Source organism: Eulemur rufifrons, chromosome 2 (assembly GCF_041146395.1).
Source record: "Eulemur rufifrons isolate Redbay chromosome 2, OSU_ERuf_1, whole genome shotgun sequence".
In the NCBI taxonomy this organism is placed as follows: Eukaryota; Metazoa; Chordata; class Mammalia; order Primates; family Lemuridae; genus Eulemur; species Eulemur rufifrons.
In genome coordinates, this window is record NC_090984.1 from 48,392,654 (window position 1) to 48,420,141 (window position 27,488).

General features: G+C 48.0%; 1 protein-coding gene across 1 annotated transcript; it reads left to right on the forward strand.

Annotated features, from left to right (window-relative positions):
- Positions 1 to 5,945: 5,945 nt before the first annotated feature.
- TGM5 (transglutaminase 5) lies at positions 5,946 to 24,152 on the forward strand. The gene is made up of 10 exons (XM_069460916.1): positions 5,946 to 6,050; positions 8,585 to 8,713; positions 9,292 to 9,469; positions 18,231 to 18,369; positions 18,981 to 19,084; positions 19,189 to 19,428; positions 20,756 to 21,121; positions 22,084 to 22,244; positions 23,318 to 23,451; positions 23,660 to 24,152. The coding sequence occupies exons 1-10, from the start codon at positions 5,979 to 5,981 to the stop codon at positions 23,811 to 23,813; spliced, it is 1,677 nt and encodes a 558-aa protein (XP_069317017.1). The 5' UTR covers positions 5,946 to 5,978; the 3' UTR covers positions 23,814 to 24,152.
- The last annotated feature ends 3,336 nt before the right edge of the window (positions 24,153 to 27,488 follow it).

A 27,488-nucleotide genomic window follows, 5' to 3' on the forward strand; every position in this document is an offset into this window, starting at 1 on the left:
ATAGGGAGGTGTGAATCCTCTGACTTTTTCTTTGTCAAGATTGTTTTGGCTGTTATGGAGCCTTTATGTTTCCATATGAATTTTAGGATCCAGTCGTCAATTTCTGCAAAGTGGCAACTAGGATTTTCATAGAGATTGTGTTGAATCTGTACATTAATTTGTTATATTAATGATACTGTCTTCCAACCCATGCACATGGAATGTCTTTTCATTTATTTAGGTCTTCTTTCAATTTTTTCAATGACGTTTTGTGTTTGTTTTTTGTTTTTTTTTGTGGTCCAGGTTTTGCACTTCTTCTGTGAAATTTATTACTAAGTATTTCATTCTTTTTGATGCTATTATACAATGGAATTGTTTTCTTAATTTTATTTTCAGCTTATTCATTGCAAGTGTATGAAATATAGTTGATTTTTGTATACTGATATTGTATCCTGCAACCTTGCTGAATTTGTTTATTAATTCTAATTTTTTTGTGAATCCCATAGGATTTTTCTATATACAAGATCATAGAGATAATTTTACTTTTTTTTGATCTGGAGGTCTTTGATTTCTTTTCTTTTCTTTCTTTCTTTCTTTTTCTTTTTTTTTTTTTTGGTGCCTAGTAGCCCTGGCTGGAACCTTTAGTACAATGTTGAATAGATATGGCCAGAGCAGACATCCTTGTCTTGTTCCTTGTCAAGAAAGCATTTAGTCTTTTACTGTTAGATATGGTGCTTGTTGTGAGTTTTTCATAGATATCCTCTATCAGGTTGCGGAAGTTCCCTTCTACTCTTAGTTTGTCAAGTATTTTTACCATGAAAGGGTGTTGGATTTTGTCCAATGCTTTGGTTCATTTTTTAAAAATCTAAATACAGCACAGACAAAGCAGCGAAGTCTGTGTACTTATTGGCTTACATCTAGTGGTAAAAAGCAGACAAATTTAAAAGCAACTAAGAAAAACATCTGACTACCTCATGCTGAGCCTAAACCTAGCAGAAGTTTGTTGATAGAAATGAACAAATGAACATGACATGTAAATTAACTTGTCAACTGAGTAGTTAAGATTGTCCGTGAGAGATTCAGTTAAGTCCTGCAGATCAGTGGGCGATGGGAAGAAGGGTGGGCCAACTGGGAAGGCTTCAATGAACGAGGACAGGCAGGATTTGGTTAGATAGTGAGGGGCCATTCTGAGTTGAGGCTACAGCAGGAACAAAATACACAGACAGGTAGGGGTACCATTTGCTTAGGGACACATTGTCTACAGGAGAGGGCCCATGCTGGGAGTGGTGAGAGGTAAGAATGCAAGAATAAGTTAAGGCCTGCTATGGAGAGTCGTGTCAGGGTAAGGAGTGTGCTTTTTATATAGTGACTGTAAGATATCTCAGAACTTTTGAAGCAAAAGGATGGCACTATCGAATTTTCTTCAGGAAAGGTAATCTGATGATACATTAAGGGTGGGTGGTGGGGAGAGAGACAGGAGGCAGGAGACCTCATGGGGACCATTAAGGTCACCACTAGGTGTGAGGTGAGGAGGTCAGAATCTTGTGAATGTGGAAAGGGACAGACGGACACCAGAGATGTTTTAATGGATGGAATGAAGGGACTTGGTGACACACAGATGGATGCAGGCTAAGGATTTGAGTGAGCCAATTGTGATTTAAAGACTGTGAGCCCAACAGGTGACTGGGGACCAGGGCAGGAGCACGTCCAACATGGAGGAGTCAGAATTGGAGCTCTTCTGGGAGAGGCACACTTGGAGAACAGTGAGGTCAGTCTGTGTCTTAGCAGAAGCTCCAGAAGGCTGGGAATGGAACTTTCTTTGACTGTCATCAGCCTCCAAGCTCCCAGGGCATTGAGCACATGGCATTGCGGTGGTCAGAGAGCCAGAAAATTGCTAAAGGAAAAGCAGCTAACTCAGGGGCAGCTAACCCTGGGACAGCTAACCCAGGGACTTGCACACCGGTCTGGAGGCTGGTACAGGGGCAAGTGATACTATTAACTTGAATCCAAGAAAGTAGATACGGGGGTGAATCTGAAGATATGCTAGGTTAAAGGGGGCAATCAGACTTGACCACGTCTACAAAAGGAGTTGGACAGAGGCAGAAAACCATGTACCCAAGGAGGGTGTAAGGGAGAGGCGGACAGAGCGTCAGAGATATAGGGGAGGGAGGAAGGGAGGAAGGAAGGAAGGAAGGAAGGAAGGGAGGGAGGGAGGGAGGGAGGGAGGGGAACTTGTATGCATGGAGCCTCATTTAATCCTCATACTAATCCTGTCAAGCTGGCATTATGGACTCTATTTTACTGATGTGGAAACTGAGGTTCAGAGATTAAGTTACTTTCTCAAATTTGCACAACTAATAAGTGGTAGACAGGATTGGACCAGGCTCCAAGGCCTAAGTCTGCCTCCGGCTGTCTCATTGCAGGGCTAGAGGTGGCCCTCACAGACTTCCAGAGCTCCAGGAACAACGTGCGGCATCACACACAGGAGATCAGCGTTGACCACCTCATTGTTCGCCGGGGCCAGGCCTTCAGCATCACCCTGTACTTCAGTAACGGGAGCTTCCAGCCAGGCCTGGACAACATCATCTTCGTGACTGAGACTGGTGAGGACCCCAGCTGGCTCACAGGGGCTGTGTGTGTGTGGGGTGGGGGGGAGTGTATGCGCACGCGTGCGTGTGTGTTGGGGGAACTTTGGGAGGGGCTGGAAGCTCACCACAGAGGGTCTCAGCTCTACTTCCCTCCTAGGACCCCTCCCAGACCTGGCCAAGGGGACTCGGGCCGTGTTCAGCCTGACAGGCCGTGGTGGCCCCAGCCCCTGGATCGCCTCTCTAGAAACCAATGGGCCCACTTCCCTGGAGGTGAGCCTGTGTGCTTCTCCCACGGCGGCTGTGGGTCGGTACCTCCTGAAAATTCACATTGACCCCTTCCAGGGGTCTGTCACAGCCTACCAGCTTGGGGAGTTCATCCTGCTCTTCAATCCCTGGTGCCCAGGTAAGGCAGGGTGCCCACGAGGGGTCCCTCATCTCTATCAGTGCTGCCAGAGAAACAGGCTTGACGGTTTCTAGACCCTGCTCCTGGTCTGCCCACAAACCACCCCAATCCCATGCACTCAGCGCCCACCCCAACCACCCCTAACCAGGGCAGGGAGACCTTGCTATTTATTTAGTTATTTAGAATTTCCAAATTTTGAACCAAATCATCTTTACTTAAACAGAAAAACTATTATAATTAAGTTTAACCATTGTTAACATCTACCTTTATCGTGCATTTTTAAGTTAACTTGAGTTTTTCATTATAAAAGTAAAAAATGCCCTACATTGACTATTTGTGGAATAAAGTGAAGGGTAAAACCAAAAAAGAAAAAGAAAAAAAAGAAAATAAATGAAAGGTATAAGGCAAAAAGTAAAACCTCCCAATATCCAAGTTCCGTTCTCCAGTGGAACAAGAAATGTTAACATTTTCTTGTGAAGCCTTATGAAAGCGTTCTGTGCTTAACCAAATATGTGTGCATATTTGTGTGTATGTGTGTGATTCTACAATGCATACCACAAACAGGATTATGTAATACATACTATTCTCCAACTTTCTTTTTTCATTTAACAGTTCAACTTTGTTTTTTTTTTTTTTTTTTGAGACAGAGTCTCACTCTGTTGCCCAGGCTAGAGTGAGTGCCGTGGCGTCAGCCTAGCTCACAGCAACCTCAAACTCCTGAGCTCAAGCGATCCTCCTGTCTCAGCCTCCCGAGTAGCTGGGACTACAGGCATGCGCCACCATGCCCGGCTAATTTTTTCAATATATATTTTTAGCTGTCCATATAATTTCTTTCTATTTTTAGTAGAGGTGGGGTCTCGCTCTTGCTCAGGCTGGTCTCGAACTCCTGAGCTCAAACGATCCGCCCACCTCGGCCTCCCAGAGTGCTAGGATTACAGGCGTGAGCCACCACGCCCGGCCAACAGTTCAACTTTGGACATGTTTTTCTATCAGAACATTCTTCTTAATGGTTACAATTATTCTACTGTTTGGATGTACCAAATGTTTTTAACTAGTTCCCTATTTTTGGCTGTCTCCAGTTTTTTTCTTCTACAAACAAAGCCACAGTGACTATCCCACACTACCTGTCCCACAAGCCCTGTCCTCTAAATCTACTTGGGGGTGTGGGTAGATACATAGACAGACATAAGGACACGGTGTGGGCAGAATGGAGCACAAACCAGGAGAGAGTCGGAAGGACAGAAGGAGTCAGGGATAGGGAATGCGTCTGGTGTGCCTTTCCTCAGAGGCCAGACTCCACCAACTTTTGCTTCTGACTTGGGGATGATCTCCTTCCTGTCCCCACCTCCTTCTAAGTTCTCCCCCAATCTTATCCCTCTCCCTGGAAGAGGGCCTGCTGGGTTGTGTCAGGACCCAGAACCCTGGCTGGGTTCTAACACCTCTAACCACCTCCTACCTCCTTGTCCCTGAGTCGCTCAGAATTCTCAATCACCAGCCAGGGGAAGAGGCCCAGCCACTGGATCAAGAAGGGCCAGTTGTCTGTCTTCTCTCTGTCTCTGCTTCTATCTCTCTCTTACATACATACACATGTACCCCTCCTGGCCTCCAAGACCGTGGGTTTCAGATTTGTACTGAGGGTCTTCTGAGATGTGGGGAGGAAAGAGGTAACTACACGGCCTTCTCTCCTGAGCTTGTGCAGCACTGTGCCCTAGGGAGACCCAGCGCTGGGGCTGGGGATTGGTATGAAGACAGGATCAGCTGCCCCATCACCGCGCCCCATGGCACTGCGGGAGGGGGAGGATACTGGCTGGGAAGCCCTGTGGCTCAGGCCACTGCTGGCCCTGGCTGTGAAGAGGGATGTGTGTGGTTTTGCCCCTGACCCTGTAGCTTCTCACCACACCGGTCCAAACCCTCAATAACACACATCTCAGCAAGGAGTCCTCCTGCACTGAGGTCCTGTCAGGCTGTGTCTGAGGCTGCCTCTGGGGAGGCGAGGGGGCCCCTTCCCCTCAGGGTCAGGCAAAGCTTCCAGACAGTTCCAGGACACTGCAAAGAGAACATCTGCCCCCATGACCTTCTGTTTGTTTGTTCTTAACTTTAAATAGCTAATTTTTTTATATCATAAAAACAGCATGTTCCTTTCAGAAAATCTAGAGAATACCAATAGGCCAAAAGGAAAAAAAACACAATTACAATTAATGTCTTGGGATAAGCTTCAAAATTGTCTATTCATATACATATATATTTTTAACAAAAGTCAGTTCATGGTGTACACATTGTTTTATGACGTATTTAAACCTAATAGATCACATGTGATTTCTGTGTCCATATATACAATTCTGCCACCTTATATTAATACTATGCAGAATTTCGTGGTGGAGAGGAACTAAAGCTCTTTAACCAGTCTCCAAGAACAGGGCACTTAGGTCCTTCCCTTTTCAGTATTATAAACAGCACTTAATGAACAGATTGGCATCTACATCTTTGTGCACATCCTAAATACTTTCCTTAGATTAAATTTCTACAAAAGGAATGCTGAGGTCAATGCCAAACCTTAAGTTCTGGTTTGTTCTTTTCCATCCAAGATTAGTACAGCAGAAAGAGCACAGAATAGGAAATCACATGGGCTGTGCTCAAATTCCAGCTCTGTTACTTAGGTGTGATTTGGGGAGTTACTTGATCACTATGAGCCTGTTTTCTCAACCTTAACATGGGGCCAGGGTGCAAATGTGATTGGAAACCAAGAAATTCCACCAAAGGTACATTTTTACTATTCCACTTTATGTTTATATTGAGCCTGTTGCTGGTGCTGGGGCCACGGAATCCCCAAGACCTGCCCCCTTGTGCCCCTCTGGTGTCGCCAGGTGCTCTCTTCACAGTTTCCATGGGCCTGCGGGGATGCGGATGGGCAGGGGGGGCAATATGACTTTTCTGCTTTGCGCCCTCCCGCTTGATTCCTAGAGGATGCTGTCTACTTGGACAGTGAGCCCCAGCGGCAAGAGTATGTCATGAATGATTACGGCTTCATCTACCAAGGGAACAAGAACTGGATCCGCCCGTGCCCCTGGAACTATGGACAGGTGAGTCTCAGCCTGCTCGTGGCCATCCAGGCCCTGGGCTTGTGGGGAGAGGGGAGCGGGATGTGTGCGAGGTTTGCCAGAACTGCTGACCAGCGCTAGCTAAGGGCACCAGGGAGACCTGTGATGGGAGCCCAGGTTGCTACAGGAGCAGCCATAGGAAGCAGGAGGTGCGTCCTTGCTGGTCATGTCTGATTTGGACAACAGGATCTAAGGGGGAGGGCAGCTAAAGGCACCCGCCCAGCAGTTCCACTAGGTGTGAAGGTGAGGATGAAGGGGGCAGCATCAGCTGTGGTGCCTGGTAGTTTTGTTTGTTAAACTGTGTTTCTGGCAGGTCCCATTTTCCACCTTCTCACTTCATCCTCTCAACCCCTGGCGGTGGGCCCTGGCATCAGTTCTCTCAAACTGAGGACAACCTGCCCCTGAACATCTCAGCCACAAGCGGGGCTGATGGGCAGCATGCGTCTTCCTCGCCATGACTGCTGCCTCTTTACTCATTTGTTTGTTTGATGGTATATCTTTTTCATTATAAAAGTTAACACATAATTGTTTTTAAAACTTTGCAAAGAAATATTACAAACATCGATACATGAAGGTCATCCTAAGCAAAGTCACCAGCTTGCTGTAGGTTCCTCTGCATTTTCCTTTCTACACATGTTCTAAAACATTATTTTATATGTAAAAATAGTGTCATATTAACTGCAATGCTTGGCAGCTCCTGCCTTTCTGAAAGCTGGCCTCGCATTTAAAGTTCGACTTGCAGCAGGTGCTCCAGGAAGCCTGGTGCCAGGCTAGGGAAGAGGGTTCTGTGGGCTGTGCCCCCGCGCCAGGAGCACCGTGGGAGGGAGAAGATCAGCCCTTGGCCACTCAGAAGGGGTGTCAGCTGGAAAACCCTGGGGGTCCCCATGGAGCCTTGTATCAGCTTAATGCGGTTCCTCTCCTGGACTTGCCCAAATAAAACTCCAATACCCATGGCCTGCCGGCCCAGCCTGGGCCCAGGGGTCGCTATAGCCAACATGAGGCATAGCAGCCTGGACTGTCCCCAACTCACATCCCCACACCCTCACTCAGCATGGACAGATTGGGGGTCCTGGAGAGCCCTTGGACAGGAGTTTGCTGTTGTCTGTGAGAAACAGAAGGGAAGAGTTGCTGTTTTCTGAGCCCTGGGTCCCTCTGCTTCTGTCTCTCTACCTCATTAAAGGCATATTGCACCAGGCAAGGTGTAAGTGCTAGAGTTAGGAAAATGAATAAAACACTGTCCCTGATCTCACAGTGTAGTGGGGATGCAGTGGGATATGTAGAGACTGAGAGACGGGTGCAGAGTGTTCTGGAAGCAGGAGGAAGAGCTCTCGGTTGGACCTGGGAGTATCAAGAGAGGCTTCCTGGAGGAGGAGATGCTTGAACTGAGTTAGCCAAGTGAAGGGAAGTGGGGAAAACATCTCAGACAGAGGGAAGACATGAACAAAGACACAAAGGGGAGAAATGGTTTGGCCTACTTCAGGAGTTACATGGAATTTCGTGTTGCTGGAGGAAAAACGATGGTGGTTGGGGGGATTATTGAGACATGAGGCTCGAGAGATAGGGGTCCAGATCTGGGAGGGACTCCTAAAGGAGGTTGGATCTTTGATTTTCTAGACCATAGGGACCTTTGAACATTTTAAAGCGGGAAAGTGAAATGGTCAGACTGTCCCCAGGGGAAGCCAGGTCAGAAAAGCCTCCTGATTCTGCTTACTGCTCAGTGTTTCAGGGAAATAAATGCAATCATTCACACTCGTTCAATACACATGTGCCCTGCTGTGTGCTGGGCACAGTGCCGGGTCTGGGGTCTAGCCTTGTGAAGACAGCTGGATTGAGACAGAACATCACTCAGGCAGGAAAGATGGACCTTGACCACAGCACATAACTGAGTCTGACGAGTAGAGGGGATGTACCCAGGACTACGGAGTTAAACCAGGCTGGGGGCTGGGGAAGGCCTCAGAGGGCGTGGCAGTCACACCCCGTTGGAAGGACCAGGAGGAGCCAGCCTGTCTTGGGTGGGAAGTTTCACATGCCATTAGTCAGTCTAGAGCCCCACTGAATTGCGGGTGCCATGGCAGGTTGATGCCATCACCTCAGCAGTAGCTGCCAATGACAGGCTGAGTCAGCAGGTGCGTGAAGCAATGTGGTTCTAGCGAGAACATTCCAGGGGCTCCAGGAGTGTGGAGATTGAGGGGAGAAGAGGGAGAAACGGACTTTTCAGCCAGTCATATTCACTGGAAATAAAACAAAACAAAACCCAGCAGCAGCAACAGTCACTTCCAAAGGAAGGGGGAGGGATTTGACGTGCAGGGCACACACACCAGGTGAGTTGTGACCCCAGAACTTTGAGACCCCACCCCTGAATGGGAGGCAGGCCATAGCTGTTGTATTTGACAGTAATCTTCCAATGGGTTTGTATTCCACAAATACACTCCCTCGGAGAGCTGGGTGTGGTGGGCCATGTATAGTTTACACACTCCCATGTGCCAAGCCTCCCCAGTCTGCATCTCCCCCTGCAGTTTGAAGACAACATCATAGACATCTGCCTGACGTTGCTGGATAAGAGCCTGCACTTCCAGATTGACCCAGCCATAGACTGTGCCCTGCGGGGAAGCCCCATCTATGTCAGCAGAGTGGTGTGCGCCATGGTGAGGTCCCCGGGGTGCCCAGGGAGGGAGGAAGCTGTGTGGGGAGCCCTGTCCACTCACAGTCGCCTGCTGAGATGGGGGAATGAGGAGGTGAGAGGAGGGACCCCCTGGCAAAGCTATTTTGTATGACACTGACACCAGAATGTAGGTGACAAGTTTTCTCAATCGAGCTCTGAAATAGCTGAGTTCTGGCTACCACCTCTATTAATTCCAAATTGCATATTTTGGGAAGGGCTGAGTGTAGCTCCGGTTTGGGAAATGGTCTTGTTTCTAAATTTCTTTTGTTCTGAGTATTTTTAAAAGCTCTCAGAGCCAGGATCCAGCTTTACAGAGGATGGGAGGATATGGGGTAAGGGGGCATTTAGAAACAGAATAATAAACTAATTAACAGCAGAGCACAAGACAGAATAGCCGGCCCACACCTCCAGCCCTTCCCTAGCAGGTCTGGAAGTCCCCAGTAAAATGAGGTCAAAGGTCTCTTCTGTGTGTCAGCCTGTGGGCCTTCCAAGGCAGCCCCCACATCACATCTTGCTGAAGAAATGATGTTTCTAACACTTCCCCACATGGGTGCTCTTCAGATCAACAGCAATGATGACAGTGGGGTGCTCAATGGAAACTGGAGTGAGAATTACACGGACGGCGTCAACCCTGCGGAGTGGATGGGCAGCGTGGCCATCCTGAAGCAGTGGCATGCCACAGGCTGCCAGCCCGTGCGCTACGGGCAGTGCTGGGTCTTTGCTGCCGTCATGTGCACAGGTAGGAGGTGGCAAGGGCCCCATGGAGAGACGGAAAGCGTAGCAGCACATGTATGCGCCCTCTGGACTTTTCTTGTCCCAGTCTCACACAGTGCCCACCCAGGCACATTTGGAAGGAAGCCCTTTCCCTCCAAAATGCCTCATCACAGACCCAGGCTTCACACATTTGGGCTTATTTCAGACCATGGTTCTGAAATGACAATCACACTTCCCAGGACACCTGGTGCCCTTCTGAGCTTGGACAACCTAACATTCCTAAGAGCCTGGCTGGGAATTGTCCAGGTCCAAGGTAGACATGAGACCAGAGGCCAAGTAATTAGAAAACTTGCGAACTGACTAGTACCCTTTCTGAGCACAGAGAACAGGCTCAATGAAGATACGCAAGTGGAAGGAAAATGTGTGTCTGGGCTGTGGTGTGGGCCATGGGGCCAGAGTGAGATGGCAGCCAAGTAAAATGACCTTGAACTTGGAGTTGTCACAAGGTCAGAGGGCCTGGCCATCTGACTCAGGCCAGGAAGTTAAGGATGCCCCTGTTCCTCACCCTCACCTGCTCCCACGCCTAGGCGGGCTCTCAGCCTCTTTCTTGGCATGCATGTCCTGACTGGGGTCACAATCAGGAAGTTATCAGTCGTGTCAGCTGGGAATGAGGCCAAGTAAGGCTTTCTCTCACATGACTCTGTGGTTGAATCCAAGGAGGCCTGATCTGCCCATAACTTGCTGTTTATTGAGGGCTCAGGCCTTCTGCGTAGAAATTCCCTGTTTGACAAAGCTTGATGCAGTCTGTGTGCTGGGCCCGTCTCTGGGCTCTTGGAAGAATGTGACCGCCCTGGAGGAAGCTCAGAGAGCCCCAGGCTGCTGCACAGACAGTGCCAGCCCTCAGTCCAAGGGCACGAGGAGGCTTCTGTCAACACCGACAGAGAGTGACCGCACAGGTTGATGATGACGATCAGTGAGTCCAGAGCTTACTCCTCTGCAGCTGCAGGGCCCGATCATGAGTTGCATGCTTTGAATGCCCAGGGATAAGAAACAAGGGAATCAGCAGTTTTGAAACCCAAAGTCACAGAGATCTGGGTGAGGTGGGAGGTATGAGTCATTCCAGAAGCAGGCACAAGACTGCAGGCCGAGAATGGATCTTGTAACCAGATAGGGAATTTTCCAGTGTGTGGAAAAGCCTAGTGTCTAATGGCCTGGCGTGTGTGCAGAGGGAGTGAGCGGGTTTGGGTGTGAGTGTCTGGAACTGGGTGATGAGAGAAGTGGAGTCAGTGAATGGAGATTACGCGAGAGCAGACCAATTAAAATGTTTATGGGAATCATGGCCCTTTGGTGACCTGGAAAACAAAGGGAGGGACAGAGTGTGTCAAATGTGGCCCTGTCCAGCTCCAGCACAGTGAGCACCAGGCTTCCCTCAAAGGGCCACTGTGTCATATATTAATAAATATAGCAATTTGAAAAACTCGTTCATTCCTCCAATACTTACTGAATCTTTATTCTATGCCAGGCACTGTGTTCCAAGTACCCTTGGATACAGAGATGGGTAAGACCCAGCCGCTGTCCTCCACCAAAGTTGAAGTTAAGGATTTAGTCAAACTCCCTAACTCAAGACAGCCGCCAAAGCATGTTTTTTTTAAAAAAATTCTTACTATAATTTCACAGCCACAATAGCTAATGTTTATTGGGGACTATGCTAAAAACCTTGATAGCCTAGAGTAGTGGTGAAGCCTGTGGCTTCTGGAGGCAGACTCTTTGGGGTTAAATACAAGCACTACCATTAGCTGGTGGAGTAAGCTTGGGCAGGTCACTTGTACCTCAGTTTCCTCATACATATGATGGGGAACGTTATAAGGTTATTGAAAAGATTGAGTGAGCTCATACATGGAAAGTGCTTGAAATAGTGCCTGGCCATAGCGAATATTCATTAAATATTAGCTAGGGTTGTCTAGTTTGATCCCCTAACTGACCTTAGGAGGTAAGGTCTATCATCATCTCCACTTTACAGGTGAGGAAACTGAGTGGCAGAGCCAGTCTCACTCCCAAGTCTGGCTAACTCTGCAGGCCATGCTCTAACCACTGTGCCATACCGCCTCATGAACACTGCTAGCAGCTGCCATTTATTCAGCACCCACTAAGTGCTTCAGGAATGCACCGGGCACTTTCTCTATTTCCAATCCTCACAACCACCTGCACAGTAGGTGCAGTTACAGCCATTTTACAGATGAGAAAACTGAGGCTTAGAGTGACCAAATGACTCTTGTCTGACTTAGAAGTGCGTTCTCCTTTCTGCAGCTCTCCCTCCCGGTGTTGCCATTCAAAATGTCAACATATTAACTTCAACTTCTCATAGGAAAATCATCAGAGATGTTGCATCCAAGATACAATTATAATTTCATTTAGTTGGCTGTTACTTGGAAATTTCAGAGAAATCCCTGGCACTCAGGGCCAGCTACCCCAAAGCTCCAGGTCATTGGGCTCTTCCTGCTCTGGCTGCCCACTCCTTGAAAAAGTTGGGACCTCATCCCTTGGCTGAGGTCTGGGAAGTAGCCAGGATACTTTGCACTATAGCAAGGGAACAGAGGGGACAGTGATGTTCTGTTGTCTGAAAATTCTCCCCAAAAGCCAGGTGTGAAAAAGCCACATAGTATATGATTCCATACGCATGAAATGCCCAGAATAGGCAAATTCATAGAGACAGAAAGTTATAGTGATTGCTTAGGACTGGAGGGAGTGGATAAATGAGGAGTGACTGCTAATGAATACAGAGTTTCTTTTCGAGGTGGTGAAAATGTTCTGGAATTAGATAGTGGGAATTGTTATAGAACCAGTGAATACATTACAAACCACTGAACTGTATACTTTATAAGGGTGAATTTTATGGCATGTGAATTATATCTCTCAAGAAAGTTGTTTAAGAAAAACCCAGGCATCCTTGGAACATGACTGGTCTGTTCTTGCATATTACCCGCATGGGGTTGGAGGTTGAAGTGGGGACAGCAATGACTTGGGCTGAGGGTTGGAAGACACTAATGTGTGACTATGAGCAGGTCTTTTGGCATCATCCCCTCCTCTGTAAAACAGGGTCCTAGGTCCCAGGAGCAGCTGTGGGAAGGGGAGGTGGGGAACTGTGTGGGAGCTGGAAGGCTGCATGACTGGGACTGGGCCCCCCCTTCAACCAAAGCAATCCCACTTGTGTGACTTTTACACTCTGAATCCCCACTTATGATTGACTTGCATATAGGGTCCTCTGCTTACAACTTCTTTGAAAATTCCTGAGATGGATTTTATCAAGATTTCTTTTCTTTTCTTTTTCGGACTAATTTTTAAAGTTTTTGCAGAGACAGGGTCTTGTTGTGTTGCCCAGGCTAGTCTCAAACTCCTGGCCTCAAGTGATCTTCCCACCTTGGCTTCTCAAAGTGCTGGGATTATAGGCATGAGCCACCACACCTGGCCTAAGAATTTTTTCTAATTCAGTTTTGTAGTGGCTTCTATAAAGTAGCTCAACTTCATTTCAGTAAATAACGCTTGTTTTCCCTGAGCCCTTAGTCTCAAAGAAGAACCTCAGCCAAGACTGTGGTGCGGTATTTTGGCCCAACCTTTCTTTAGATCCCAGTGTGAACTTTCTTTTGTGCAATGCCCCGGCTTAAATACAAATCTACCATTTTTTCCATTGATTAATGGGATATCAAGATTGTATGGAATGTTCCCTCATAGGGTTGTTGATTAATACATGACAAGTATTTACAAAGATGTCTGGCACACAGTTACTTTTACCTAAATGTTAGCTATTATAAGAGTCTGATATTGTTTTTCTCACTGCCTCTTGGCCTCCAGAGGTTTGGCTGGGTCTTGTTTAAAAGTTGTTTCCAGCTATTCTCCAAACTTCAGTTCCCTATCTGCTCTACCACTTTTTCTTCTTATTTTCTTTCTTTCTTCCTTGGAATGTTTAGGGTTAAATTAATCATATTCCTCATTTCATGGCACTTATAATTGATCTGTGTCAGGCCCCTCTTTTTAAAAAATTAATTAACTTATCAATTTGTCCCTTTATCTGACCTAGAATTTCATCCCCATGCTTGCACAGATCATGACTCCACCAAAACTTGGAGGGACCCCCCTGCGGATCCCTGAAATACTCTCTGTTCAGCTCTCTCCCTCCACACTACTCTACCCTGCAAACTCTAGGCACTTTAGCTTCCCTGAATTGTGATTTCATCTCCTCAACCCACTAAGACTGCTCAGCTCTGCTTGGGGTTCTCCTTCCTGTGTTGTGGCCTGGGAGCTGCCTCTAAGAAGTCCCTCAGTTGGAATTTGTCCAATATTTTTCTCATGATTGGACTAGAATGATGTGTTTTGGAGACGAAGACCACAAAGGTGGAGTGCCATTCTCATCACATCATATCAAAGGTACACACTATCAACATGGTTATCACTGCTGATGTTGACCTGGGTACCTGGCTGGGGTAGTCGGGCCTTTGCTGGCATGGACTGGCAGGGGTGAGGCTATAGCTTTTATCTGTACAGTTAGCTTGTCCAAACCAAATCTAATTTGGAACCAAGCATTGCACCTGGTTGCAATGTCCTTTGTGTCTCTTTCAATCTAGAAGAGACCCTTTGTTCAACATGTGATTTTGTTAAAGACACTGAGACAGTTGTCCTGAATAACTCTACCTTTTGGAGTTATCTGAGGCCTTCATTGTATTGTTGGTCTTCTTGTGCCACTTGTTCCTTGTATTTTATCATTGAAAGTTAGAAACAAAGGCTTGAAATATGCAAATTAAACATTTTGGCTAGAGGCTGCCCCTTTTAAAGCAGCCTTCTGATTGTTCAGCGCCACAGAAGCAGCTGGAGTTTTTATCTTTTCTGTGGGTCCAGATGACTGACTGCTGTGAGCATGGAGGGAGTAGATCTAGGAGCGCTGATTGTGAAGGGGCCTCTTTTACCATATAAGACGCCCCAGGTAACCTTCACAGGTCTCCCACAGAGCCTCAGAGCAGGTCTCCCGGTCCTATGGAAACTGCACAGTACCATCCTCAGGACTGTCATCTTCGTCATTGGACAAAGTAAATGCAGTGACTTTGACTCTATGAACTGGAGCTGTGACCATATTCCTCGGTATAAGCCATGCAGGTGTGGCAGCAAAGCTGACGGAATCAATTTCAACAAACTGAACTCTTAACTTTCCAATGATTTTTCTTATAAAATTGGGAGCCATATTTCCACACGGTGGGGAAAAGGAACTTCACAGCCAGTCCTAAAACATATTCGGTGTTTTAGTACACCATCAGCACAGTGTCACCACCAGTCAGAAGTGAAGTTGTACTCTCGAGGGGAGGCATGTCTCCTTTTTTTATCCTCTGCATCTAACCCACTGCCTCGTCCATAGCAAGGGCCCAACACTTATCACCGAATGAGTGCCGAATGGCTGAACGAAGTATGTATTTATCAATACTCAGAATGTGGTGTAATATACCTTGGGAACTCTGTAGTCCTTTTCCAACTCTGACATCTTGTCAGCCTTTGCCCAATCATCACAGCACGAGTGTGTGTGTGTGTGCGTGTGTGTGTGTACACAAACACACATGCCCCATGTAGGGTTCTCTTTTTTTGAGGGACTCAGATCCCACAAAATTATCAATGACAGGTCACCTAAATCTCATACCAACCTGTGAGTTATCAGGACTGATAATCTGCAGAAATCTTGTTTACAGGTTAAAGACACCTTACTTTAACAGGAATTTAATAAGCACTTACTCTGAGCCCGGCACTGTACAAGGAATGAAGAAATGCAAGAAAAGTACCTGATATGAGCCCAACTCTAGGGTGATTTGTAACTTGGCAGACAAGATAAGACAGATATATTAAATTACAGAGAGCTTAATCCGGTGCTAAAATGTGTGACACAGGCGATTGGGATTATGTGAGAGCAAGAGAAGGGATTAGTGTGGAGGGAGTAGCCGGTGAAAACTTCAGAGAGGAAGGAGCATTGACACTGAGGTGTGGCTGGGGTGTCCGGTGACGTTGCAGTGGTGTGACCTGTAGCTAAAAACATGGGTAGCTTTGAGAACAGAGAAATGTGGGTTTAAATCCTGCCGCGGTTTTCCTCTTTCTGCCACATGACCTCACCTCTCTAAACTTCGGGTGTCTCATCCTTAAAATTGGGATAATCATAGTGTTATGGAAAGAATTAAGGAAGCTAGTGTCTGTGCAGTGCTAGGCACCTATGGTGACAATGACATCCTTGCCTAGAAAGGAATATTGGGAAGAAGGAAAAACAAGTTCAGCTGGGGTTGTGTTTAGTGATAGCAAGGTCTCTAGGCAGGCTCAAGATTCAAACCCAGTAGTCCTGGGCACAGACGTGAGAGACAAAGCATAGACAGGCCAAGCTCTTTGTGGGAGGACAGAACGAGGAGGACAGAGAGAGCAAGGCCCCTGGAAACATGTATGTGCCTGACGTTGGCTGCATGGATCTGAGCCGTTGGCTCCCTTGTGTGACACTGAAGCTGAAGCCTTGGCTTCAGTCCCTAGGTAAGAAATCATTCTTGCCCTCTGTAACTTCATTCTGTTCCACTGTGACAATCCGTCCCCAACCCAAGTCCTCTCACAAGCCTTAATGAGAAAAGAGTGAGAATGGATCAATGCAAATCCATCATCATTCAAAGCTTATGCTCTAAAGACAGTTGACCTTGGTACCCTAAGCATAGCACACAGCCATCAGGACAGCGCTGTGCTGAAGTCAGAAATCACCAGAATAGGCAAAAGATTCACAAGACATCATTCATTCATCCATCTAGCAAAGACCAAGTATCTGCAAAATGGGTCTTGCCCTGTATTGTTAATGGCTGTGTAATGATAAAGATGAGTAAACGCTCAATCCCTGCCCTAGGAAGACAGACTGGTAAACAAATCAGTGCCAGCCTTTTATTCTGGTCTAACAGAGAACTTCAAAGTGCTTTGAGACCAATGACTTGTGTTAGGGTGGAAGAATGTTCCTCAAGCCGAGCCGTGGTTAGCAGGAGTCAACAGCACTATTGACACTTCAAGTGGCCGTTCACGAATTCACCCACCAGGCTCCTCCCAGCTCTCTCTGCCCGCCCACCCCTTCTTGGCACGTCCTCTTGTTACCATGAGTGTCATCCACCCTCCTGACTCACTTCTAGCGCAAAGGTGCCCATGCAATACTCCTCTCTCGCCTCACCTCACTCCTGTTTCAGGTTCCTTCAGTGGCAACTTTTCAACCTTCAGCCTCCCCTCTGAGGCTGTCCTTTGTCACCTCCGCCTACAACCCACACATCGGCTCTGCCCACTGGCTGCCCTACTTGTCTGGCCCTGTTCAGACCTGCCACTCACGGGAGAGCTCAGGCTGTCCTCTGGGCTTCTCTCCTCCCTTTCCCGGGCCACATCCAGAGTGTGTCTCCACCCTGGAGACTTCGTGCCTAAGCAGTATAAGAAGGAGCCTAAGCTAAAATGTATAAGCAATTAAATGTTTAAACTAAAAATTATAAACATTTATTTTTAAATGACAGTAATACGTGTGAAGAATCCTCAGAAAGATCTATATTTTTTGACTTAGTCATTTTACCTCTTAGCATCTGTCCCAAGCAGGAGTAAATATTGATCTACAAAGATGTTTATCACAGCACTATTTACAATGGGGGGAAAATTGGAAACCAGCTAAATGTCTAAAAATAACCACCACTTAAAATCTTTCTTTGGGAAAATATTTGATAACATGGGAAAATGCTTGGGATGGAAAATTAGGTGACAATACTAGAATGCTGAACTCTGTTCATACTACTGAGAGGTGGACTCAGCGTGGACTGCAGGCTTAGCAGTGAAACCGGACTTGAATGACAGCTGTGCCTCTCACTAGCTGGGTGGCCTTGGTCAAGGCAGCAAACTTTCCTTAGCCTCTGATTCTTCATTTTCAAACTGGAGATAATAGCAGCTACCATGTAAAGTTGTTGTGAAGATAATATATATGAAGGATTTAATACTATGCCTGGCGATAGACACTATTGTTAGCATTATTACATTGAATGGGCTATCACTGCTAGACTAGAGGGGACAGGGATCCCCAGGGCATTTCACAGGGGGATGGGCGGGGGGATATTCCTGTATTTAAAAGAGCACAGAATGGGGCAAATATGGCAGAGGATAAAGAAAACAAGGTGTCTGGCAAAGGGAATGCATGCCCCTCAGACATAAAGACAACACTCTATCTACCTTCTTTCAGGAAATTTCCTCTACCAGGTAGAGATTCTCACTTTCCTAAGCTTTTGTGACATGGTTTCCTTCCGTTCCTTGACTTGATCTGTGATGCTTTCCTTGAGAGTCTTCCAAGACATTAGTAATATACCCAGGGAAAAAAGGAAATCCAAGCCACAGAACTCTTTGCCCAAGAATCTGATGGTCTCCACCAGTAACCCTAACCACAGACAGGAATAGAATTCAGCCTTGTCAAAGGAGAGGCATTTCTGTCCCACCCAGCTGGCATGAGCAGGAAAACCCATGACGTGCTAGACTTTCTGTTGGCTCTGGCAGTGCCTGTCTGAGCAGCCAGCATCCTAACCTTTGTACGGAATCTTCCCATGAGCTCAGGGAGTGGGGAAGGAGGTTGGAAATGTCACCAACCCAGTGCCCCAGACAGCTCCTGCCTGGTCCTACAGATGCCAAATAAATGATTCCCCTAGGTCCAGGGCCCTAGGTCCAGGAATCCACAGGGTTCCTGGATCCACAGCCCACACACGGCTTTCCTGCCCTCTCTGCAGTGATGAGGTGCCTGGGGATCCCCACCCGCGTGATCACCAACTTTGACTCCGGCCACGACACGGACGGAAACCTGATTATAGATGAGTATTATGACAACACAGGCAGGATTCTGAACAACAAGAAGAAGGATACCATCTGGTGAGAATCATTTCCAGGGCTGCAAACCAGGGCCCCAGCCTGTAGCAGGAAGGCGGGCAGGGCTGTGTCCAGGAGGCTGCTGCCCTCCTGTTCTCCGCCCCACCCCCCTTGCCAGTCTTCAGCTGGGAGACCGCTGAACAAAGCCACTTTGCGGTTTAGAACCCTCACATCTGAAGAGCTCTCTGCCCTGGGTTGGGGTTTTCCTCTTTGTCCCCTCCCTGACCTAACACTCAGCCTATGGTCCTGCCACGGGAGGGCCTTACGTCTGGACGCAAAGACAGCGAGCAACCCACACAGAACAGGGCCCCGGGGACTGTTTCGTGAGAGGGAGTGAAGGATTTTTAACTTCAGTGGACTCCGGAGGCCTTCACTTACCGTTCACAAACTGAGTCAGCCAAGGGAAGCTCTTTCCTGGGAGGCGAATGGAGGCCCTCGGGAGGAAGCGCCATCACCACCCACCCACGGGGGTTTCAAGCCTGCGGTGTGCCGAGTCTGTCCCTCTGCCGAACGGTTCCCTCGCTCGCCCGCCCCCCGCCTTGCTCGGAAAGAGCAGGCCGCACCACCTCTCCCTCAGCTCCCGTCGACGCTGACTCTCCTGGCTTCCCCGTCAGGAATTTCCACGTCTGGAACGAGTGCTGGATGGCCCGGAAGGACCTCCCTCCCGGGTACGGAGGCTGGCAGGTGCTGGACGCCACTCCTCAGGAGACGAGCAATGGTGAGGCTCTCCCGAAGGAAGGCCGCACCCCTCCCACAGAAAGGGCCCCTGCCCCTGCCCCGCCTGCAGCACACGGCCCAGCGAGCCTCCCCGTTCTTCTTCAGGCCTCTACTGCTGCGGCCCTGCCTCTGTGAGAGCCATCAAAGAAGGAGAAGTGGACCTGGACTACGACACGCGCTTTGCGTTCTCTATGGTGAACGCCGACTGTGTGTCCTGGCTCGTCCATGGAGGGAAGGAACAGAAACTTCACCGGGACACGAGTTCGGTGGGCAATTTTATCAGCACGAAGAGCATCCAGAGTGACGAGCGGGATGACATCACGGAGAACTACAAGTACAGAGAAGGTAGGACTGAGCCAGCCCTGCTCGGGGTCGGTGTCTGTGTCGCCTTCCCCGACCCCAGGGAACCAGAGGGCGGATGTGGGCAGGACCCAGGTCCACTGTCTTGTCAGGTGTTCAGGTTTAAGGCCCCGGTTGGGGTGTCCTCACTGCCTCACGCCCGTCACCACCCCACGACCCGCAGGCCAGCGAGCTCCCTCCACAAGACATTCACACGTTTCCTCCCAACAGAATACGGATTCTTCATCCCTGCTTCCCCCCAAAACCAGCCTTTCACTCTAGATGGTGGGGATTTAGTAAACTGTCCCCTATTCGTTAATTCAAGTGATTGTATTTAACTCATTGTTTAATTAATTGTGTTTCACTGAGTGTTTGGAAGACAGGCCAGACCATAGCTGACACCCAGGCTGACGGGGCCAATGTTCACTCCCACCCCCACCGCCCCAGGGCCAGCGGGTTTCTGTCTCTTCCCACCCAGCCCAACAGGATGGGGGTCCAGACCACAGATGCGCTAAACCTATTCACATCTCTCTGGGCCCACTCCTACTGAAGCAAATGTCTCCAGGTCATCTTCTGCCTAGAACTGGGCTAAGAAAACCCCCAGAGCAAGTGTCCTCTCCCTCAGGAGGTTGTGGCAAATGCACTGAGGGGGTGGAGCCGGTCCCTGGGGACAGTAAGTTCTCAGCAAAGGTAGCCTCTGGAATTATTAGGGACACGGGGGAGAGTATTTCTGCACATCCTGCCCACAGGGACCCCAAAACGGAGCAGACAGGCCTGGACCACTCCGGGAACTCTGCTTGCCTGAACAAATTTATTTATTTTTACTGTACTTCTCAGTTCCTCAATTTCTAGGAATTAGTCTATACCTGACCAATCATCTGGTTCTGGAAGAGGAAATCATACCCTCCCCTGCTGTCTTTAAGACGTTTGTTCCTCTGCATTTGTGGGCCTTTGTCTTCCCCTTGAGGCTGTCAGGGTAGAGGGGATGGTGGTGAGCACAGGTTTTGGAGTCGGGCATGTTTGGTTTCCTCCTAGATTCTGCTCCTTGCCAGTTGTGTGACTTGGGCAGGTGACATGTCCTCTCTGAGCCGCCTTTTCCCCATCTGTATATGGAATAATAGTAGTAGCAACACATCTCTCTCATGGTTGATACGAGGATGAACGGGGTGAAGTGCTCAGCAGAGCCTGACTCTTAGAGCACTTGATGAACGGGAGGGAATGCTTCCTATTGGAAAGTTCCAAGCTGTCGATGGAGATGCTAAGGGTGGGGTGTTCAGCCAAGGCTTCCCCCGGGTCAGCCTGGCTCACAGCTGGGCTTGTGCTCTGCCCTCAGGTACCCCCCAGGAGAGGCAAGTCTTTCTGAAGGCTCTACAGAAGCTGGAGGCCAGAAGGTCCCAAGGCTCCCTACGAGGAGGCTCACAGCCTTTGAGGCCCACACCGAGGATCCAGGAGGAGACTCGGAGGCTGGATACACCTTCCCTTCAACCCAGTGATATCGTCCAGGTCTCCCTGAAATTCCAGCTGCTCGGCCGGCCCAACATGGGCCAGGACATAAGATTTGTCCTGCTGGCCCTCAACGTATCATCCCAGTTCAAGGACCTCAAAGTGAACCTGAGTGCCCAGTCTCTGCTGCACGATGGCAGTCCTCTGTCCCCATTCTGGCAAGACACGGCATTCATCACACTCGCTCCTCAAGAAGGTAAAGATTCTGGGTGTGGACATGCGATGGACTGCGTACACAGAGGCGGTTAGGTCTGTGGTCCCCAACCCCTGGGCTGTGGACTGGTACCAGTCCGCACAACAGGACGTGAGCACTGGTGAGTGAACACAGCTTCGTCTGTATTTACAGCTGCTCCCCATTGCTCACATCACTGCCTGAGCTCCGCCTCTTGTCAGATCAGCAGTGGCATTAGATTCTCATAGGGGCACAAACCCTACTGTAAACTGCGCGTACGAGGCGTCTGGGGTGCGTGCTCCTTATGAGACTCTAATGCCTGATGATCTGAGGTGGAGCTGAGGCAGTAATGCTAGCGCTGGGGAGCAGCTGCAGATACAGATTATCATTAGCAGAGAGGTTTGCACAATAAATATAATGCGCTTGAATCATCCTAAAACCATCCCCCACACACACCCCTCCCCCGTCCATGGAAAAATTGTCTTCCATGAAACCGGTCCCTGGTGCCAAAAAGGTTGGGGACCACTGGGTTAGGTCAATGCTGGTGGGGTCAAGCCAGCCAACAGGGTTCTGGGGGAGACCCTGGACATGGGTCTTTCTACTGTACCCTTCAGCACAGATTCCTCCCTCCCTCCCTCCCTCTGTCCCTCTCCCTTCCTCATCCCCTCCTTTCTCCTCCTCCTGCTGCTGCCCCTCCCCCTCCTTTACTACCCCAAGGAAAGTAGCCAGTTTAGTGGGAAAAGCCTGAGGTTGGAGTCATCTAGACTTTGGCTGGAGCCTCAACTCACCCATTTATAGTAGAATGACCTTGAGCAAGCCATTTTTTCTCTTTTAAACTCCCTTTCTTCATTTGAAAAGCCAGCACCTGCTTCACCAGGACTCTGTACATGTTGGCTTCCTTTTCCCTATGAAGGAGTCACCGGATCCAACCCAGACCCAACTGATGTCCTCAGCTACTCTCACCTTATCCTGTGTTCTCTCCCTAGCAAAGACCTATCCTTGCACGATCCCCTATTCCCAGTACAGCCAGTACCTGTCCACGGACAAGCTGATCCGTATCAGTGCCCTGGGTGAAGAGAAGAGCTGTCCTGAGAAAATCCTGGCAAACAAGATCATCACCTTATCTTATCCGAGCATCACAATTAATGTAGGCAAAAGTCCTGCAAAAGGCCTGTGGGGCCCTTGGATCTGGCTGGGAGGGAGTGGGACCCTCTGAGAGGGCAGCCTGGGCCTGCTCAGGAGAGCATCCCTCCTTTTCCTTTGGTGCCCCAGGAGGGGGAGGGCTATCTGAGAGGACTTCGTCTCCTTGTACCACTAGAGGCTTTATGGATGGTTCCTTGGGCAGGTGCCATGGACAGTGAAAGAGAGACCCTCCTGCTGTGGGCCTTCCCCAGGGTCGACATAAGGAACAGGAGCCCAGATGGAAGGGTCTGGGATGGGGGAAGAGCCCTGCCTGCAGGTCAGCTCAGACTTGATTTGTCCTTTTCTGGCTGTGCATCCAGGGACAAGCCCTTGGACAAACCTCTGCTTCTTGAACTATCAAAAGAGAGGTTTAGACTAGATGGCCTTTGAAGAACCCTCCTGCTCTGACATTCTGTTGTCTTGAGTAGGAAGACATAAAGGGCTTCCTTCCTTCCAGTGCTGTCTCCCCAAGGCCTACGAGCCTCCTAGGCCCTGCCAGCTGAGCCCAAGGAGACCCCTGGTGGGGAAACTCCAAGATTTGATTAGAACTTGAGCTTATATAGCATCTTAGCAAAGAAGTAACAGATTTTTAGAGAAGTAACAATAGGAAGGAAAAGGACCTTGCATCTCTAAGGGCAGCAAATTGTGGGAAGGCAAATACATGGGAAACTCATGGTAGATAAAGGCTAGTTAGTAAAGTTTGCTGTGTAGATTCCTCTGGAGCCATCTCCAGGCTGACAAAGGTCTAAACTTGTCTCGGTGATTAAATTCTATCGTTCCTGGTAGAAAGGAGAGGGGGAACAGCTTTGTAATTTATGTCCTGCTTTTAGGCAAATAGGAGTAGACCAGAGAGTTTTTATTATATATCTGCTTTATCTCAGTTGTCTTCAGCTCAAAACGATCCTTATGCCAAAGTGGCATATTTTGGGGTGGCCTATCCTGCTACGCTACAGGACAGTGCCCTCCATAAATGTTCAAGTAAATTGGGGAATGAGGACTAATTCTCTACTCCTTCTCTGGCTCCGGGTCTCTGTTTAGGTTCTAGGACCTGCCATTGTGAACCAGCCACTCTCCATAGAGGTGATATTTTCAAACCCCCTCTCAGAGCAGGTTGCAAACTGTGTGCTGACCGTGGAAGGAAGTGGCATCTTCAAGAAACAGCAGAGAGTCCTGTAAGTGCAGGGGGTGCCCAACCTTCTCATCCACGTCATCCTGGGATTAGCACTCTCCTCCTTTTTGGCCGTGGGGTCCCAGGCCAGGTCTAATACCAGGGAAGGGAAAGTGGCAGTTCTCTGTTCCACTCAGGAAACTGAGTGGAAAAGGACTTTGGGGTTATCATAATGCCTACAGTTATTGGACATTCTCCATTCTCTGTTGCAGCCTTGGAGTCCTCAAACCTCAACACAGAGCCAGAGTCACTCTGACGACTGTCCCCTTCAAGAGTGGCCCAAGGCAGATCCAAGCTAATCTGAGAAGTGACAAGTTCAAGGACATCAAGGGTTACAGGAACATATATGTAGACTTTGGGTTATAAATTCTGGGACAGTGAGCTGGACATGTGGATTTTAGGCTTCAGGAAAAGGAGCAAGTTCAAATGCAAGCTATGCCATTCTCCACCACAACAGAGGCTTCACAGGGCTTTGCCCTGAGCACCAGGGTGGATGCCCACAGTGGATAGTTTCCTGGACAATTTGCACAGCTCCCCAGGACTCTGTTCAGGTCCCAGGGATTCCATGGTGTTCCATCCAGAAGTATGAGTTGGCACAGAAGTCAGAGGATACTGGTTGACCTGGCCATGACTTACTGCCCCCAGATATCAAGGAAAGAAGACTAGCTGAGCAGCTCCCTGTCATTTTGTTGTTGCAATAGCTTATTCTCTATAGAGGTACCAATAAACTTCAGTCCTTGCTCTCATCTCCTTTGCCCCATGTAGTCATCACTTTCCCTACAGCAGCTCTCACCTGCTCCCTGGATGCTGGGAGTGTACTGTTGTTTCAATGCCTGAACCTATTCATTCATTCAAGAAACATTTATTGAGTGCCTAGCATATGCCAGGTACTATTCCGAGTATGAGGCGGGCAAGGCAGGAAATAAAGCACAGTTCCTACCTGCATGGTGCTTACATTCCACTGGGGCCAGGAGAGACAGACAATAGACATGTCAACAGATGAGTAAGATACTTACAAATGGTGTATCAGTCATGATCCAGTTAGAAAAACACAAACCTCTATAGGTATTTCTACATACTACCTATCATCTGTGCATTTTGGCAAAAAACCTGCGAGATATTTCACTCTTGGCATTCCTTTGAATCCTTTCCCATGTCACATCTAAGAGGTCCCTCAGTCCTAATGGGAGTAGCCTCTTCACTCAAAGCCCACCAGCGTGTTGTGGTCCTGGATGGCCTTGGGTTGGCTGAGGTTCAGGAGACAAAGCCAGCGGAATAGTGCAATGAGGTAGACTCTTGGTGGGGAAAGCCTTTCTGGGTCCTACTAAACATAAAGCAGCTCTAATCATTATCTCCTCTTGGACACACCTGCTTTCTCCTGGCGCTGTGCAAAGTCCTGCCTGAAGAAAGGCATGATGCACCTGCTCTCCAGGCATGGGCCATGTGACCAAGACAGCTGTCCTATTAAATGCACACACATTAAATAAGGACGCCAAAGACTTCCATTATATTTAAACGAAAGGGTAAGTGTAGTTAATCAGAGGGAGAGAAGGGGGTGTGGTGGGAATTGCGTAGTGGATAAACAGTCCTGTTAGAGAGTGACCAGGAGCTGGCGGCAGGAAGCTGGAAGTAACCTACAATTATTTCATCCTATAATTATTATCTGACAATCATCAGAAATAGTTTAAGGAAAATGCTATGGAGAGAAACATCTTACAGAGACAATGACCTCTGAAGCACTTGGAAGATTTCAGTCCCTGCACTCTTGAACTCTTTCATGAATCCTGATTTTAACACCATAATCATTAACTTTTTCACTCAACACATATTGACTGAGTTTCTACTAGTGCCCAGGCCCTGAGTAGGTAGGACTGAGGACACAAGAAGGACCAGGGCCTGCACTCAAGGAGCCCGCATCTAAGCATATGAAGAATGAAAAATAAACACAAAGTTATAACAGAGTGGTGAGGTCCACCATAGGGGTAGCCCAGGGTGTTATGGGAGCACAAGGAGGGCCAACTAGTCCAGTCTTGGGATCAAGGAAGCCTTCCTGGAGGAAGTGGCATTTAAGTAGAAAGCTAAAAGACTAGCAATTGGTCAAAGAGTAGGAGTTGGAGGGAGAGGGGGTGGAGTAAAGCAGCCAGGAACTGCAAGTCATTCAGATGGCTAGAGGTCAGAGTGCGAGGGAGCAAGTGCAGGGAAACAATGAGGCCAGAGCCAGCTGGTGAAGAGCTTCAGGTGGTGGTCTAAGGAGCTTGGACCACAATCATCTTCGGGCATCTATCTCCTCTAAGTCTTGGATCACAGTCACTTCCTGCAATGTCAGTGCTCAGAGTTGATTCTGTGTTGCAGAGCTGAGCAGACTTCATGTGATTTAAGAAGCGGTTAAAGGACAAATAGTTCTCCACCCTTGTCTTCCGTAGGAGCTTGCAGTTCCCATCAGAGTCACTTCTTTAAGGCCTTCCTTGAATGCAAAGTTTGCCTTTTGTCCATCTGTTTAACATTTTTTGAGTACCCATGTGCTGAAAGTTCTAAGCATGTGGAATAGAGGAGTAAACAGGACAAATAAGGTCCTCTCCCAGCCAGCCCCAACCGCCAACCTCACAACCCCAACCCCTATCCCACAACCCAATGGAATTCAGTATAATTTTCTTCTTGCAACATTCAGTTCAGCTCAAGGCCAAAAGGAGCCTGGGAAAGGGTTTTTGAAGGAATTCCTTTTTCTTCATTGTGTGTAGCCTTGGCGAATCTGTCAGCCAAGATGCCCCATTGTGAATCAGCAAATGCCCCAGAGGGAAAGTGCCTTTCTGTGCTCTTCTCTCCAAGATCTTGATCCTTCAAGTCCTCACTGCCTTGATGCTTTCAAAGAGATATTTGAAATATTTCATTCAACTTTTCTAGTTGTTCTCAACAGAGAGGGTGGTAACAAGCCAGTCTGCTGTATCTGGAAGCAGAAATCCTTGAGAGATTTTAAAGAACAGAAAGACCTTCTTGACGGTGGTTTGGATTAAGGCTAATATGAAGTCAGATGTGTGGGATTTGAGTTGTAAGACCTGAGTTTGAGTCTAGGCTTTGCCGTGAGCTATGAGCCAATGGGAACATTGGGAGACCTCACTCCTGGGAAGCTCAGCAATCGATTTCTAGTGCGTGCGCAGCAGGGGTACAGGAGGTTGTCACGTGCATCTTCAGCCTCTTCCTTGGCTCTGTTTGGGCTCCATCTCTATTCTTTCATCTTTTGCATCATTTTATTAATGATATGTTTGTCTTCAATATCACATTTCAGTTTGTCTTCTAAATTCTTTCCGGAACGAGACAGTATATTAATTGATCTATTTGTTAATTCATTCATTAAAATAAATTTTTACTCCCTGAACCTGTTTTCTCATCAATAAAATTGGGATAATGACCCCTTACCTAGTGTACAAGATTGAGGTTCAGATCATATGAGATAACATGTAAAGCAATGTGGTGGCATAATTAATTTATTTGCATCTGGGAGTCACGTTGAATATCTTTTCTTCTTTGCCCTCCATATCTGTCCATTAGCATTTCTTGTCCATTTAGCCCCCTACATTTCTGCCAAATCTACCCATATCTATCTTTACAAACATGCCTCCTACAGGGCCACCATCATCTTTCACCTGAGCCATTATGGTGGTTGCTTATTGGTCATCTCTCTTCCCCTTCTTCCCCCTCTAAATCATTTTTCCTATTTTAGCCAGTGTGGTATTTTTAAAATTCAAATGTGATTGTGTTACTCTCTTGCTTAAAATATCATTTAATGGCTTCCCACTGCTCTGAGTATAAAATCCAAAATCCTTAATTCAACTCTGCAAGGTTTAGCCCTTGCTTCACCTCTCCCCCTCTCTGTGATGCAGGCCCACTCACGCCTTGCCCCATGGCCTTGCTAACTCCCATTTATCCTCCCAGTTTCTCAGCTTAAATATCACTTTCTCAGGGAAGCCTACTTTGACCCTCACACCTAGGCCCAAGAGCTCAGAATCTCTTTTATAGCACGTATCACAATGGCAGGCAAATGAC

Coding starts and splice junctions, on each gene's coding strand:
- TGM5 (XM_069460916.1), top strand. CDS start 5,979: ATGAATGATTACGGCTTCATCTACCAAGGGAACAAGAACTGGATCCGC. Junction 8,714..9,291: donor GCAGAGTGGTGTGCGCCATG/GTGAGGTCCCCG, acceptor GGTGCTCTTCAG/ATCAACAGCAATGATGACAG. Junction 19,085..19,188: donor TCCTCAGGAGACGAGCAATG/GTGAGGCTCTCC, acceptor GTTCTTCTTCAG/GCCTCTACTGCTGCGGCCCT.